The sequence below is a fragment of the Pelodiscus sinensis genome, unplaced genomic scaffold, assembly GCF_049634645.1.
Source record: "Pelodiscus sinensis isolate JC-2024 unplaced genomic scaffold, ASM4963464v1 ctg144, whole genome shotgun sequence".
In the NCBI taxonomy this organism is placed as follows: Eukaryota; Metazoa; Chordata; order Testudines; family Trionychidae; genus Pelodiscus; species Pelodiscus sinensis.
Window position 1 is genome coordinate 12,646 of NW_027465974.1, and position 16,016 is coordinate 28,661.

General features: G+C 64.7%; 1 protein-coding gene across 1 annotated transcript in view; it reads right to left on the bottom strand.

Annotated features, from left to right (window-relative positions):
* Positions 1 to 16,016, bottom strand: part of SLC17A7 (solute carrier family 17 member 7) — a 31,572-nt gene that overhangs the window by 7,069 nt on the left and 8,487 nt on the right. Inside the window, exons 2-7 of the mRNA XM_075917535.1 lie at positions 3,940 to 4,192; positions 3,652 to 3,770; positions 2,165 to 2,279; positions 1,691 to 1,778; positions 1,369 to 1,455; positions 461 to 603 (exon numbers count right to left, since the gene is read on the bottom strand). Coding sequence (XP_075773650.1) covers positions 461 to 603; positions 1,369 to 1,455; positions 1,691 to 1,778; positions 2,165 to 2,279; positions 3,652 to 3,770; positions 3,940 to 4,192 — 805 coding nt within the window. The remainder of the gene's footprint in view (positions 1 to 460; positions 604 to 1,368; positions 1,456 to 1,690; positions 1,779 to 2,164; positions 2,280 to 3,651; positions 3,771 to 3,939; positions 4,193 to 16,016) is intronic.

The window sequence follows — 16,016 nt, forward strand, 5'->3', positions numbered from 1 at the left end:
GAAAAACGTCCTTTGGTTTGTTTGAAACCTGCTGCCTATTCATTTCATCTGGTGACCCCTAGTTCTTGTCAATCACTTTTCCTGAGTCGCTTTCTCCATACCTGTCATGATTTTACACACCTCTATCCTCCCCCCTCCCCCAGTCTTCTCTTTTCTATTCTATGTGCTCTTGGGATTATTCTTTCCAATGTGCGTTATTTTGCCTTTATCAACATTCAATTTCATTTGCCATTTTGTTGCCCAATCACTTGGTTTGCTGAGATCTTTTTGGAGCCCTTCCCAGTCTGCTTTGGTCTCAACTATCTTGAGCAGTTGAGTATCAGCGGCACGGCTGTGTCTTCCCAGCTCAGGGCGCCCCAGCGCTGCAAGCTTCCCCACGGCAGTGCCCCCAGCCCAAGGCATCCTGGTGCTGCGAGTTTCTCTGCAGCAGTGTCCCAGCCTGCGTGCCACGGGGGCTCACCATCAGGGGGTTCATGAGGCTGGCGCTCTCGCCGATGCTCTCCTCGATGTACCGGCGCTCCTCCTCCGTGATGGTGGGGTGCTTGGCCGGGCTCTCATAGGAAACCATCAGCCAGAACATATACCAGAAGATCCCGAAGCTGCCTGTCGAAGGGAGGGGCGGGGGTTACAGGGAGGGACAGTGTTCCGAGGCCTTCCCCCACCTTCTGTGTGGTGACCCAGGGGTCTGACAGTGGGGAGGTCGGATGCCGGGGTAGATGGGCCCAGGGGTCTGACGGTGGGGAGGTCGGATGCCGGGGTAGATGGGCCCAGGTGTCTGACGATGGGGAGGTCGGATGCCAGGGTAGATGGGCCCAGGGGTCTGACGGTGGGGAGGTTGGATGCCGGGGTAGATGGGCCCAGGGGTCTGACGGTGGGGAGGTCGGATGCCGGGGTAGATGGGCCCAGGGGTCTGACAGTGGGGAGGTTGGATGCCAGGGTAGATGGGCCCAGGGGTCTGACAGTGGGGAGGTCAGATGCCGGGGTAGATGGGCCCAGGGGTCTGACAGTGGGGAGGTTGGATGCCAGGGTAGATGGGCCCAGGGGTCTGACAGTGGGGAGGTTGGATGCCGGGGTAGATGGGCCCAGGGGTCTGACGGTGGGGAGGTTGGATGCCAGGGTAGATGGGCCCAGGGGTCTGACGGTGGGGAGGTCGGATGCCGGGGTAGATGGGCCCAGGGGTCTGACAGTGGGGAGGTTGGATGCCAGGGTAGATGGGCCCAGGGGTCTGACAGTGGGGAGGTCGGATGCCAGGGTAGATGGGCCCAGGGGTCTGACGGTGGGGAGGTCGGATGCTGGGGTAGATGGGCCCAGGGTTTTGACAGGGGAGGCTGGATGTCGGGGTAGATGGGCCCATAGCTCTACCCTTACCGTACACATAGAAGACAGAACTCCACCCCGAATACTGGACCAGGACGCCAGCCAGCGGCATGGCCACCACGGCGCCGGCGTAGGAGCCTGTGGGAGATCGGGAGATGTTAGCCCCACGGGCCTAGAGCCACGGAGAGAACCCAGGCGTCTGGCTCCTAACCCCCCTGCTCTAACCACTAGAGCCTGCTTCACCCCCCATGCCGGGAGAGAACCGGAGTATCCTGGCTCCCAACCCCCCTGCTCTAACCACTGAACCCCACTCTCCTCCCAGAGCCTGGGAGAGAACCCAGGCATCCGGCTCAGCCAGGGCAGGGTCCCTTACCACAGAAGGCCGTGGTGGCGAGGCGGCTGCGCTCCATAGGTGGGGCCCACTTGCTCCAGATCCCGTGGCAGGCCGGGTACGTCACCCCCTGGGGCAGACAGACAGACACACGATAGGGGTGGGAGGCGTGGCCAGGTAAATAGGCTCCACCCCTTCCCCTGCAACCCCCCCCCCCTGCACTCACATGCCCCCTCCACTTTTAGGTCTTTCTCCTACCACAAAGGGGGTGTGGCTAGAGTTCAAGCCCCGCCCTTAACCAAGCTTCACCACTGGATCTCCGGAAGGGGGAAGGGGTGTGGCCGGAAAAGCAAGTCCCACCCTCTTATCCCACCACCACCATGTGAGGAAAGGGTGTGGCCAACAGACCCCGCCCCGCCCTCTCACCCCCACATCTCCCAGGTGCGGATGGGGGTGTGGCCAGGAAGGCAAGCCCCGCCCCCTCTGTCCCAACTCCTGCCCCTAGGGGGCGTTCACCTCCACCAGCCCCTGCAGGATGCGGACGAAGATGACGCAGCCGTAGTGCACGCGGGCAGCGGAAGGGATCAGCATGTTCAGGGTCGAGGTGGCCACGATGGCGAAGCCAAACACCCTGTGGGGGAGGGGGAGGTGGCACTGGCTCACCGTTGGGTCAGTACGGCTGCTGCTCGCTAGCGACATGGCCTGGGACTGCGCCCTCGCTGCCCTCGAGGGCCCGGCCTGCACGCAGCTTGCTACGGTGTTCGCACGTGTGTGCTCACTATTGTGTTTGTCTGCTCACTGGTGCGTGGCACGTGCATGGCTCACTGTTGGGGTGGCACCGTTGCTGCTTGCTGGCATTTGACTACTGTGTTTGCACACTCATTGGGCAGTAGTTGATTTCTGTGCTTGCTGGTGCATTCAAGTACTCACTGCACACTAGTGCACTGCACACTCACTGCTCACTATATTATTTGCACACCCATTTGTGTCTGCATACTTGTTGCTCATGACCATACAGCATGCTTGCTACTCATTCTTGTGTTTGCACTCACATTGTTCACTAATGCATTGGATGGTGAGTCCTCGCTCCTGAGCGTAACATACCTTCACCAATCACTAGTGTTTGCATGCTTGCTGCTCACCCCTGCATTGCATGGGCACTAGTGACAGAGCATTGTGTTTGCACTATCATTGTTCTCTATTTCTGCCATTGCTGGTCATGGCTACGGCTGCCTTGTCCCTGATCACCACAGCCGCTCACGACTGCGTTTTGCCCACCTCTCACTTGCATCATTGCTGACTCAGGGTGGGGAAGGGGGGCTGGGGACGCGGGGAGTGGTGCCTGGCTAAGGGCATGGGGCACGGCAGCGTCTGTCCGGGAGATTTCGGGAAGCAGCGAGGGATTAGCCCAGTTGGAAAGGGGCCAGGCCCTGAGGGAGGAGGAAGCAGCCAGGGGACTTTTAATGACTCTGAGATTTGATACCTGATCTGAAATGCACCCCCGCCCCGCTCTCTGCAGCCCCTGCCTACGCCACAGCCGGGCCCCCGCCCTGCCTCCTGCACCCAGCACCCCCTGCCAGGCCCCCGCCCCACTCCCCACAGCCCAGCACCCCAGCTGGGCCCCCACCCTGCCCCCTGCACCCAGCACCCCCTGCCAGGCCCCCGCCCCACTCCCCACAGCCCAGCACCCCAGCTGGGCCCCCACCCTGCCCCCTGCACCCAGCACCCACTGCCAGGCCCCCGCCCCACTCCCCACAGCCCAGCACCCCAGCTGGGCCCCCACCCTGCCCCCTGCACCCAGCACCCACTGCCAGGCCCCCGCCCCACTCCCCACAGCCCAGCGCCCCCTGCCAGGCCCCCGCCCCACTCCCCACAGCCCAGCGCCCCCTGCCAGGCCCCCACCCTGCTCCCAACAGCCCAGCGCCCTGTGCCAGGGCCCTGCCTACGCCACAGCTGGGCCCCCGCCCTGCCCCCTGCTGGGCCATCTATGTATCTGTTCTCACCTATTAGCAGCGAATTTCTGGGCGATGAACCCCCCAGGGATCTGGGTGACAATGTAGCCCCAGAAGAAGGAGCCGTGAATCATTCCAACCGTCTCAGGGTCCCAGGTGAACTGGGCTTTCTGGGGAGGAAAGAAACAGAGGAAACTCCCCGTGGCCCATTCCCTGCCCCCGAACCAGCCAATCCCTGGGCCGGGCGGGACCGGCGCCCCCTAGAGGAGACAGGCCCCAGCCCCATTCCCTGCCCCCTGGGCTGGCCTGTCGGGCGGGAGCCGGCACCAGGCCCCTCACCTCCACCACGACCTTGCCGCCCCGGTACACGGTGTTGTTGTTGACCATGCTGACGATGGCCACGCCCAGGTTGCAGCGGATGCCGAAGCTGATGCAGAAGCCCAGGCCGCAGAGGATGGCGATGATGTAGCGGCGCGGGAGGCCGAAGCAGGTGCAGTCCACCACCGGCTGGTGCTTCTCCGACACCTCCACCGGGCGCCCCTCCTGCGTCAGCTCGATCGTCTCCCCGCCAGCCTGGCGCCGCTCCAGCAGCCTGCCGGGCAGAGAGACAGGGCGTGGGGGTGGGGACAGACAGAGATGGGGTGGGTGGGGATAGATAGATAGATAGATAGATAGATAGATAGATAGATAGATAGATAGATAGATAGAGGGGGTGGGTGGGGATAGATAGATAGATAGATAGATAGATAGATAGATAGATAGATAGATAGATAGATAGATAGATAGATAGATAGATAGAGGGGGTGGGTGGGGATAGATAGATAGATAGATAGATAGATAGATAGATAGATAGATAGATAGATAGATAGATGGGGTGGGGATAGATAGATAGATAGATAGATAGATAGATAGATAGATAGATAGATAGATAGATAGATAGATGGATGGATGGGGTGGGGATAGATAGATAGATAGATAGATAGATAGATAGATAGATAGATAGATAGATAGATAGATAGATAGATAGATGGATGGGGTGGGGATAGATAGATAGATAGATAGATAGATAGATAGATAGATAGATAGATAGATAGATAGATAGATAGATAGATAGAGGGCGTGCAGGGGGATGGATGGATAGGTAGATGGTGGGGGTAGATAGATAGAGGGGATAGATGGGTAGGTAGATAGAGGAGTGGAGGGGGATGTATTGGTAGGTGGGTGGAGGGGGAAGGAGGGGGATGGATGGGTAAGTAGATGGAGGGGCGGAGGGGGATGGACGGGTAGGTAGATGGAGGGGTGGAGGGGGATGGACGGGTAGGGGGGTGGACGGGGATGGACGGGTAGGTGGGTGGACGGGGATGGACAGGTTGGTAGATGGAGGGGCGGAGGGGGATGGACGGGAAGGTAGATGAAGGGGCGGAGGGGGATGGACGGGTAGGTAGATGGAGGGGCGGAGGGGGATGGACGGGAAGGTAGATGGAGGGGCGGAGGGGGATGGACGGGTAGGTAGATGGAGAGGCGGAGGGGGATGGATGGGTATGTAGATGGAGAGGCGGAGGGGGATGGACGGGTAGGTAGATGGAGAGGCGGAGGGGGATGGATGGGTAGGTAGATGGAGGGGAGGAGGGGGATGGACGGGAAGGTAGATGGAGGGGCGGAGGGGGATGGACAGGTAGGTAGATGGAGGGGCGGAGGGGGATGGACGGGTAGGTAGATGGAGGGGCGGAGGGGGATGGACGGGTAGGTAGATGGAGGGGCGGAGGGGGATGGACGGGTAGGTAGATGGAGGGGCGGAGGGGAATGGACGGGTAGGTAGATGGAGGGGCGGAGGGGGATGGACGGGTAGGTAGATGGAGGGGCGGAGGGGGATGGACGGGTAGGTGGGCGGAGGGGGATGGACGGGTAGGTAGATGGAGGGGCGGAGGGGGATGGACGGGTAGGTAGATGGAGGGGCGGAGGGGGATGGACGGGTAGGTGGGCGGAGGGGGATGGACGGGTAGGTAGATGGAGGGGCGGAGGGGGATGGACGGGTAGGTAGATGGAGGGGCGGAGGGGGATGGACGGGTAGGTAGATGGAGGGGCGGAGGGGGATGGACGGGTAGGTGGGCGGAGGGGGATGGATGGGTAGGTAGATGGAGGGGCGGAGGGGGATGGACGGGTAGGGGGGTGGACGGGGATGGACGGGTAGGTAGATGGAGGGGCGGAGGGGGATGGACGGGTAGGTAGATGGAGGGGCGGAGGGGGATGGACGGGAAGGTAGATGGAGGGGCGGAGGGGGATGGACGGGTAGGTAGATGGAGGGGCGGAGGGGGATGGACGGGTAGGTAGATGGAGGGGCGGAGGGGGATGGACGGGTAGGTGGGCGGAGGGGGATGGATGGGTAGGTAGATGGAGGGGCGGAGGGGGATGGACGGGTAGGTGGGCGGAGGGGGATGGATGGGTAGGTAGATGGAGGGGCGGAGGGGGATGGACGGGTAGGGGGGTGGACGGGGATGGACGGGTAGGTAGATGGAGGGGCGGAGGGGGATGGACGGGTAGGTAGATGGAGGGGCGGAGGGGGATGGACGGGTAGGTAGATGGAGGGGCGGAGGGGGATGGACGGGTAGGTGGACGGAGGGGGATGGACGGGTAGGTAGATAGAGGGGCGGAGGGGGATGGACGGGTAGGGGGGTGGACGGGGATGGACGGGCAGGTGGATAATCGAGGGGTGGGGGCAGACGGACGGGTGGGCAGGCGGAGGGAGGGGTAGGAGAGGGCCCTGCCCAGCCCCCACCGGCCGCAGGCCTTGCTCCCAGGGGTGCTGTGGGCCCGGTGCAGGTGGCTGCCGCAGCAGATCTCAAGGACGGTTTTAAATATCCCTGGCTAAGCTCCCTTGCCTGGCTCAGCCGGGCTGGAGCTCGACCGACCTTCCAGGGCACCGTCACCTCCTCTGGCCCCCGCTGCCTCCGCAGCTCCCTGCCGGCCTGGCCCCTCGCCTGGCCCTGGGATGCAGCTCCCCCCCTCCCCCCCCCGCAGCCATCCCGGGGGGGTTGCTCCTAGTTTGCTAAGATGCCCCTTCCCCCTGTCACCGAGGGGGGGTCCCCAGGCCCGGTGCCCCCCCCCCCCACAGCCAGAGGGGACTCCCAGTCGGCAGGGAGAGCCGGTGGGTTCTGAGGCGACAGGGACCAGGCGCAGCCAGGACACCCAGCTTGGGGAGCCTGGCCCCCTCCTGCCTCCCCTGCACCCCAAACCACCGAAGACTGACACCCCCTCCCCCCAGCAGCCTAGCTTCCAATCCCTCCTGTACCCTTTGTTCTCCTTCCCAGGCAAAAGGTGTCACCCGCCCACCACCTCCTGGGCTCAGGGTACCGGTACCGGCCAGCTGGGGCCGAGGTAGCATCCCCCTTCTAGGGACTGGGGCAATGCCCAGGGAAACTGAGGCACGCGCATGGAGTTGCTGTGGGCAGGTAGAACTCACAAGCAGCATAGCAAGGCGAGTACAATGCCCACTTCATCACACCCCGCACAGGGGAAACTGAAAGCAGACCCCGTCCTTCCCCCACTGCGAACAGGAGTGACTCTGGATTGACCTGGGAGAGCTGAAAGCAGAACCTGCCCCCGCCCTGCCCCCAAACCGGAGTGATGGGTACCCAGAAGTCACCAATCCAGGAGAGGCGCAGCAGGGAACGTAACAGGGCACCCCCCCCAGACACACTCACCCGAGAACCAGTCCCTGACACAAACCCCGTCGCCAGCTCTGCCTGCACATTTACCCAAGAGACCCCACACAGGGCCAGGGGCCTGCTGAGTTTTCCCACCCCTGAGCGGAGTGAACTTTGTTACGTGCACCATTGTGGAGGGGACGTGCGACAGGAGGGAACGTGTGACACGGGGGACATGAGACAGGAGGGGATGTGTGACACAGAGGGGACATATGACATGGAGGGACATGAGACACAGAGGAGACGTGCGACATGGGGGAGTGCAACACGGAGGGGAGGTGCAACAGAGGGGACATGAGACACGGTGGGGACGTGCGACGTGGAGGGGACGTGCACAGGAGGGGACATGCGACAGGAGGGGACGTGAAACATAGAGTGGACATGAGACACAGCGGGGACATGCTACATGGAGGGGACGTGCGACAGGAGGAGACGTGTAACACAGAGGGACGTGAAACATAGAGGGGACATGAGACACGGAGGGGACGTGCGATGCGGGGGTGTGCGACACAGAGGGGACGTGCGACAGGAGGGGAGGTGTGACACGGGGTGTGCGACATGGAGGGGACGTGCTACAGGAGGGGACGTGCGACACATCACCTTCATACGGCTGCACATAATATTCATGTGGCGGGGTGGGGCCCAGGGGTTCATGGCGAGAGAGGGGGGCTCAGGGCTGGGGCAGCGGGGTTGGGGGAGGGGGCTCAGGGTTCTGGCGCCTCTTGCTGCAGCTGCATGGGGGTTGACTGCCCCTCCCCTCGCCGCAGGAAAAGCAAATGGCTGGGCCAGATCGGGGCCTCTGTAGCCAGATGGGGCTGGGGCAGCCCCCCACAGCAGGATCAGGCTGGTTCGGGGCCGAGGGTGGGGCAGCCAGAGATCACAGGGACACGGATCTGCCGGACAGGCAACACTCAGCAACCCGGGGGGAGCAGAAAGTCAGCCCCCCCTTTGGGTGTCAGCGTTTCGGCAGCGGCTGGGAGGGGCCGCCTCCGGGGGCTGATTGAACTGGGCTCGTTAGCGTTGGTCCCTGGTAGCCAGGTGCCCCCCGGGACTTTCCACTCCCGGCCGCTGGCCAGGTGGGTTCCAGCCCACGAAAGCTGCTGCTCTGTACGGGCCCCAGGCCTCCGCGCTGCTTTGGCTGAAGCAGGCGAACCCGGCGAGCCCTCAAACAGGAGTGACTCCGGATTCACCCCGAGAGCTGAGCGAGAACCGCCCGCACACAACAGGACGGGCAGATGGACAGACCCCCCCTTCCATTGCTAGCCCCCCCCATGGCTCCTCCGTACCCCTCCCCATTGCCCCTCAACCCAGCCCCCACCTGCTACTCCTTCCCCACCCCCTCCAGCCCTCCCTCCTCCTCCCCAGCCTCACCCCATCCCATCCCCTTGCCCCCCACCCACGTTATCCCCCCTTCGTCTCTGCCTGGTGTTAAGAAGCAGCTGCTAATTCTTGCACCTTTTCACGCTGCATCTTCTTAGCACCCCCAGCTCTGCAAGAGCAGGTGAGAGAAATGGAGCCTTCCCCACCCCCCGCCCCACTTTCCACAGTGCAGCACCCCCGAACCCAGCCCTGCCTGCCAGGGGGCGCTCCCTTGCCCCGCTGCGCAGCCCAGCACCCCCTGCTGGACCCCCATCCTGCTCTCTGCAGCCCAGCGCCCCCTGCCAGACCCCCATCCTGCTCTCTGCAGCCCAGCGCCCCCTGCCGGACCCCCATCCTGCTCTCTGCAGCCCAGCGCCCCCTGCTGGACCCCCATCCTGTTCTCTGCAGCTCAGGACCCCCCCTGCCAGACCCCCATCCTGCTCTCTGCAGCCCAGCGCCCCCTGCCGGACCCCCATGCTGCTCTCTGCAGCCCAGCGCCCCCTGCCGGACCCCCATCCTGCTCTCTGCAGCCCAGCGCCCCCCTGCCGGACCCCCATCCTGTTCTCTGCAGCCCAGCGCCCCCCTGCCGGACCCCCATCCTGTTCTCTGCAGCCCAGCGCCCCCTGCCGGACCCCCATCCTGGTCTCTGCAGCCCAGCGCCCCCTGCCCGACCCCCCATGCTGCTCTCTGCAGCCCAGTGCTGCCCAGCCCCCATCCCACTCCCTGCACCCGAGCACCCCCTGCTTCCCTAGTGTTACTGAGCCTGCCAGCCCAGGCCCTGGTGCGCTGGGGGGAGGAGCGGAAGGGGGGCGGGCTGGCACCGGTGCCCGATTCCACGTGGCGCAGCGGTGGGCTCGGCGGGACCATATGGAAGCAGCACTAAGCCCCTGGGCTGGGCTCCCGGCCAAGCTGCCTCATCAGCTTGTGAATCGCGTCTGCGGGGCTGGAGCTGAGAGTCGCACGCGGGCTCACTCGCTCGCACACGCACGCACCCCTCCTTCGCACAAGCTGTCCCGAGCAGCAACACCCCCCCCCCCCGGAGGTGAGAACAGGAGCTGCCTGGATTTTGTGTGTTTTTGTGAGAGAGAGAGAGAGAGAGAGAGAGTGTGTGTGTGTGTGTGTGTCTCTCTCTCTCCCTCCCCCCAGCGCCCCCTGCTGGCGGGGCCGGGCCCTGCACCCTGCGTATTCCTACTGCCCCCTGCTGGCGGGGCCGGGCCCTGCACCCTGCGTATTGCTACTGCCCCCTGCTGGCGGGGCCGGGCCCTGCACCCTGCGTATTCCTACTGCCCCCTGCTGGCGGGGCCGGGCCCTGCACCCTGCGTATTCCTACTGCCCCCTGCTGGCGGGGCTGGGCCCTGCACCCTACGTATTCCTACTGCCCCTGCTGGCGGGGCCGGGCCCTGCACCCTGCGTATTCCTACTGCCCCCTGCTGGCGGGGCCGGGCCCTGCACCCTGCGTATTCCTACTGCCCCCTGCTGGCGGGGCTGGGCCCTGCACCCTGCGTATTCCTACTGCCCCCTGCTGGCGGGGCCGGGCCCTGCACCCTACGTATTCCTACTGCCCCCTGCTGGCGGGGCCGGGCCTGCACCCTGCGTATTCCTACTGCGCCCTGCTGGTGGGGCCGGGCCCTGCACCCTGCGTATTCCTACTGCCCCCTGCTGGCGGGGCCGGGCCCTGCACCCTGCGTATTCCTACTGCCTCCTGCTGGCAGGCCGGGCCCTGCACCCTGCGTATTCCTACTGCGCCCTGCTGGCGGGGCGGGGCCGGGCCCTGCACCCTGCGTATTCCTACTGCCCCCTGCTGGCGGGGCCGGGCCCTGCACCCTGCGTATTCCTACTGCGCCCTGCTGGCGGGGCCGGGCCCTGCACCCTGCGTATTCCTACTGCCCCCTGCTGGCGGGGCCGGGCCCTGCACCCTGCGTATTCCTACTGCGCCCTGCTGGCGGGGCCGGGCCCTGCACCCTGCGTATTCCTACTGCCCCCTGCTGGCAGGGCCGGGCCCTGCACCCTGCGTATTCCTACTGCGCCCTGCTGGCGGAGCCGGGCCCTGCACCCTGCGTATTCCTACTGCGCCCTGCTGGCGGGGCTGGGCCCTGCACCCTGCGTATTCCTACTGCCCCCTGCTGGCGGGGCCGGGCCTGCACCCTGCGTATTCCTACTGCGCCCTGCTGGCGGGGCCGGGCCCTGCACCCTGCGTATTCCTACTGCCCCCTGCTGGCGGGGCCGGGCCTGCACCCTGCGTATTCCTACTGCCCCCTGCTGGCAGGGCCGGGCCCTGCACCCTGCGTATTCCTACTGCGCCCTGCTGGCGGAGCTGGGCCCTGCACCCTGCGTATTCCTACTGCCCCCTGCTGGCGGGGCCGGGCCCTGCACCTGCGTATTCCTACTGCCCCTGCTGGCGGGGCCGGGCCCTGCACCCTGCGTATTCCTACTGCGCCCTGCTGGCGGGGCCGGGCCCTGCACCCTGCGTATTCCTACTGCCCCTGCTGGCGGGGCCGGGCCCTGCACCCTGCGTATTGCTACTGCCCCCTGCTGGCGGGGCCGGGCCCTGCACCCTGCGTATTCCTACTGCCCCCTGCTGGCGGGGCCGGGCCCTGCACCCTGCGTATTGCTACTGCCCCCTGCTGGCGGGGCCCGGGCCCTGCACCCTGCGTATTCCTACTGCCCCCTGCTGGCGGGGCCGGGGCCCTGCACCCTACGTATTCCTACTGCCCCCTGCTGGCGGGGCTGGGCCCTGCACCCTACGTATTCCTACTGCCCCCTGCTGGCGGGGCCGGGCCCTGCACCCCTGCGTATTCCTACTGCCCCCTGCTGGCGGGGCCGGGCCCTGCACCCTGCGTATTCCTACTGCCCCTGCTGGCGGGGCCGGCCCCTGCACCCTGCGTATTCCTACTGCCCCCTGCTGGCGGGGCCGGGCCCTGCACCCTACGTATTCCTACTGCCCCCTGCTGGCGGGGCCGGGCCCTGCACCCTGCGTATTCCTACTGCGCCCTGCTGGCGGGGCGGGGCCGGGCCCTGCACCCTGCGTATTCCTACTGCCCCCTGCTGGCGGGGCCGGGCCCTGCACCCTGCGTATTCCTACTGCGCCCTGCTGGCGGGGCCGGGCCCTGCACCCTGCGTATTCCTACTGCCCCCTGCTGGCGGGGCCGGGCCCTGCACCCTACGTATTCCTACTGCGCCCTGCTGGCGGGGCCGGGCCCTGCACCCTGCGTATTCCTACTGCCCCCTGCTGGCAGGGCCGGGCCCTGCACCCTGCGTATTCCTACTGCGCCCTGCTGGCGGAGCCGGGCCCTGCACCCTGCGTATTCCTACTGCGCCCTGCTGGCGGGGCTGGGCCCTGCACCCTGCGTATTCCTACTGCCCCCTGCTGGCGGGGCCGGGCCCTGCACCCTGCGTATTCCTACTGCGCCCTGCTGGCGGGGCCGGGCCCTGCACCCTGCGTATTCCTACTGCCCCCTGCTGGCGGGGCCGGGCCCTGCACCCTGCGTATTCCTACTGCCCCCTGCTGGCAGGGCCGGGCCCTGCACCCTGCGTATTCCTACTGCGCCCTGCTGGCGGAGCCGGGCCCTGCACCCTGCGTATTCCTACTGCCCCTGCTGGCGGGGCCGGGCCCTGCACCCTGTGTATTCCTACTGCGCCCTGCTGGCGGGGCCGGGCCCTGCACCCTGCGTATTCCTACTGCCCCCTGCTGGCGGGCGGGCCCTGCACCCTGCGTATTCCTACTGCGCCCTGCTGGCGGGGCCGGGCCCTGCACCCTGCGTATTCCTACTGCCCCCTGCTGGCGGGGCCGGGGCCCTGCACCCTGCGTATTCCTACTGCGCCCTGCTGGCGGGGCCGGGCCCTGCACCCTGCGTATTCCTACTGCCCCCTGCTGGCGGGGCCGGGCCCTGCACCCTGCGTATTCCTACTGCGCCCTGCTGGCGCGGAGCCGGGCCCTGCACCCTGCGTATTCCTACTGCGCCCTGCTGGCGGGGCTGGGCCCTGCACCCTGCGTATTCCTACTGCCCCCTGCTGGCGGGGCCGGGCCCTGCACCCTGCGTATTCCTACTGCGCCCTGCTGGCGGGGCCGGGCCCTGCACCCTGCGTATTCCTACTGCCCCCTGCTGGCGGGGCCGGCCCTGCACCTGCGTATTCCTACTGCGCCCTGCTGGCGGGGCCGGGCCCTGCACCCTGCGTATTCCTACTGCCCCCTGCTGGCGGGGCCGGGCCCTGCACCCTGCGTATTCCTACTGCGCCCTGCTGGCGGGGCCGGGCCCCTGCACCTGCGTATTCCTACTGCCCCCTGCTGGCGGGGCCGGGCCCTGCACCCTGCGTATTCCTACTGCGCCCTGCTGGCGGGGCCGGGCCCTGCACCCTGCGTATTCCTACTGCGCCCTGCTGGCGGGGCCGGCCCTGCACCCTGCGTATTCCTACTGCCCCCTGCTGGCGGGGCCGGGCCCTGCACCCTGCGTATTCCTACTGCCTCCTGCTGGCAGGGCCGGGCCCTGCACCCTGCACCCTGCAGATTCCTACTGCCCCCTGCTGGCGGGGCCAGGGCCGGGCCCTGCACCCTGCGTATTCCTACTGCCCCCTGGTGGTGGGGCTGGGCCCTGCTCCGGGTGCTAGGAGGTGATATTGGGGAGCGGGGACTCCTGGCCCTGTGGGGGGCTGGGCTAGGGCTGGTGTCAATGTATGTTTCTCTGGGTATGTGTGACTGTGTGTGGGGTACGTGTGATGCTCCCCACCACCACCAGAGTGTTTGTGACCCCGGTAGGGTGGACCCCCATCCCCACCCCCCAGCTGCCAAAAGGGGCGACTCCATTTGCTCTCCTCCGCCCCCAGCAGCTGGGGCCTGGGATGACCCTCACCGCAGGGGAATTAGCCACCCGGCCGGCGCCCAGCCAAATCCGAAGGACACTGAGCGGCAGAGGGACCACAGAGCAGCCACCCACCAAAACTGGCCCAGGCGGCCTGGGGAGCAGAGCTAGGGCAGCTGGCAGGATGGAGGGAGGGGGCACAGATATAGGAGACAGTCGGGGGTGAGCTGCCTCCGGCTGACATGGGGAAATTGGCGAAGATCTAACCAATCTTTAACTGGGCGAATTAGACAGGGGCAGATCCTCCATCACTAGCAACCGGTGAAGCAGTCTGGTTTCCTCTCCGCCCTGCTCCAGTTCAACCCAGAACACACTGCGGGCCGGCCCCGAGCCTGGGCCATACGGCCAGTGGTTAAACAAGGCCAAGCTACAAATTACGGCTGGACGTACGTACCCACTTGCTCTCTGGGGCTGGACAACTCACAGAAGTTTTGGTTCTCTGCCAGTCGGAGAAGAAACCATTTGCTCCCGCTGGGGGAAAACCCTTCGAAAAGTCTGGCGAACGCTAAGTCTAAAGCGTGGGTGGGAGGGGGTAGAATCCACTTAGTACAGGGTTGGGGGGCGGGTTGAAGACGGGAGTGTATTTGTTTTGTTAATAAAACAGGAAGAAATTTCAAAGTGAAACACTGAGATGACTTCTTCCCCCCCCCTCCAAATCAAGGACCTCAACCCAAATTTCTGAAGCGAATAAAAAATGCACAGCAGAGTACGCGTGCCGGGGTGTGCGTGGGGAAATCCATTCAGTTCCTCTTGAACCCAACACTTCCTAAGCAGCAGCCTCCTCTGGCCACAAACTTAGGCTCAGGCAAGGGGGCTCAGAAGTTGGGGACGGTTAGAATAATGGAGACGTGTGAACTTTCCCAGTGGCAGAGAAAAGCTTGAGAACTGGCCCCAGAAAAGCAAGGCCCGGGCGCTCTTTGGAACAACTGGGGTGCCCCAAAGCCCAGCTTACGGCTTCGGTTCCCGACTTCACTCCAAGTGTCTCCGAGCCCCCGGCTTTCCCTCGCGCCCCTGCAGCAGGCACGCCCCGGCTCTCGATTTTATTCCATTCCTGAGAGAGGGGCGGCGATGCCACCCTGGAACTGCCCAGCACCGGGGCTGGGCGGTCGTCTGACCAGGCCTTCTCCGGGGGGACCCCAGAACGAAGCCAGGCGCAGCCCCGGAGCCAGCCAGAGGGGAAACAGGCTGCACCCTCCAGGCAGCGAGACACGGGCCCACGCTGCGTGAACGCCCACGTCTGGCCCGGCAGATGCAGACTCTCTGCTCCCAGCACCGCGTCCGCGCCAGGCCTCTGCCCGCTGGCACGTCGGACACAAGCTGCTGGGCTCCGTTCCCCCTGCCCGCCCCGTCCTGGCCCGCTCTCAGCTGTGCCATCGGCTCCCACTGGCGATGGACCTGCGGCAGCATCCCAAGAGGGCCTTGGGTGCTACCGTAACACACCTAATAGTGCACATAGCCTGGCACACCCAGGCCCTGAGCACTACCGTAACACACCTAATAGTGGGCACCGCCTGGCACACCCAGGCCCTGAGCAGTACCGTAACACACCTAATAGTGGGCACCACCTGGCACGCCCAAGCCCTACCATAACACACACCTAATAGTGGGCAGCACCTGGCACACTGGGGTCCTGGTTACGCACCAGTGTGCAGTGCCTGACACCACAAAGTTCTGGGCACTACCGTAATTCATCTAATAAATAAATAATACAAATAATGTGCAGCACCTGGCACCATGGAGTTCTAGGTGCTCCCATAATACACCTAATAATGTGCAGCGCCTAGCACCACATTCCTGTAATACACCTAACAATATGCAGGGCCTGGCATCATGGGGTTCTGGTCGCTACCGTAATACATCTAATAATGTGTACCACCTTCACCACAGTGCCCTAGGCTTAGTCTGGGGCTCCTGCCTGCTACCGTAATACAGCTAATAGATCATCATCATCACCACCTGAACACCTCACAGCTGAGTAGAATACAAGCCAGGCCAGAGGCAGCTCAGCCATCGGATTCCGACGCTACTTCCTCGTGCCCGGTCTAGTGCTCTGCACACTAGGCCACACTGCTGCAAACTAACCATCCGAGCCAAGCAGGGTAGTGCAATAGAACCCAGGAGTCCTGCCTCCCAGCCCCCTTTGCTCTAACCACTAGCCCCCACTCTCTGCCCAGAGCTGGGGAGAGAACCCAGGAGTCCTGACTCCGAAAGGCAGGGTGTGAAGCTGCCTGCATTTATCACACAGGCCAAGCTGAGTGAAAACGCTGCCGGGGAATCCAGCCTGGGATAGAATCATAGAATACTAGGACTAGAAGGGACCTCGAGAGGTCATCGAGTCCAGCCCCCCGCCCTCAAGGCAGGACCAAGCTCCGTCTACAGCATCCCTGACAGATGTTTCTGATGGCACTGGGCTGGTTTTCCAAGCGGCTGTGCTCCAGTTTGAGTGGGAAGGACGTGAGGGGCGTCCGACGGCCGGGCTGACGTAGGGCCAGCCTGG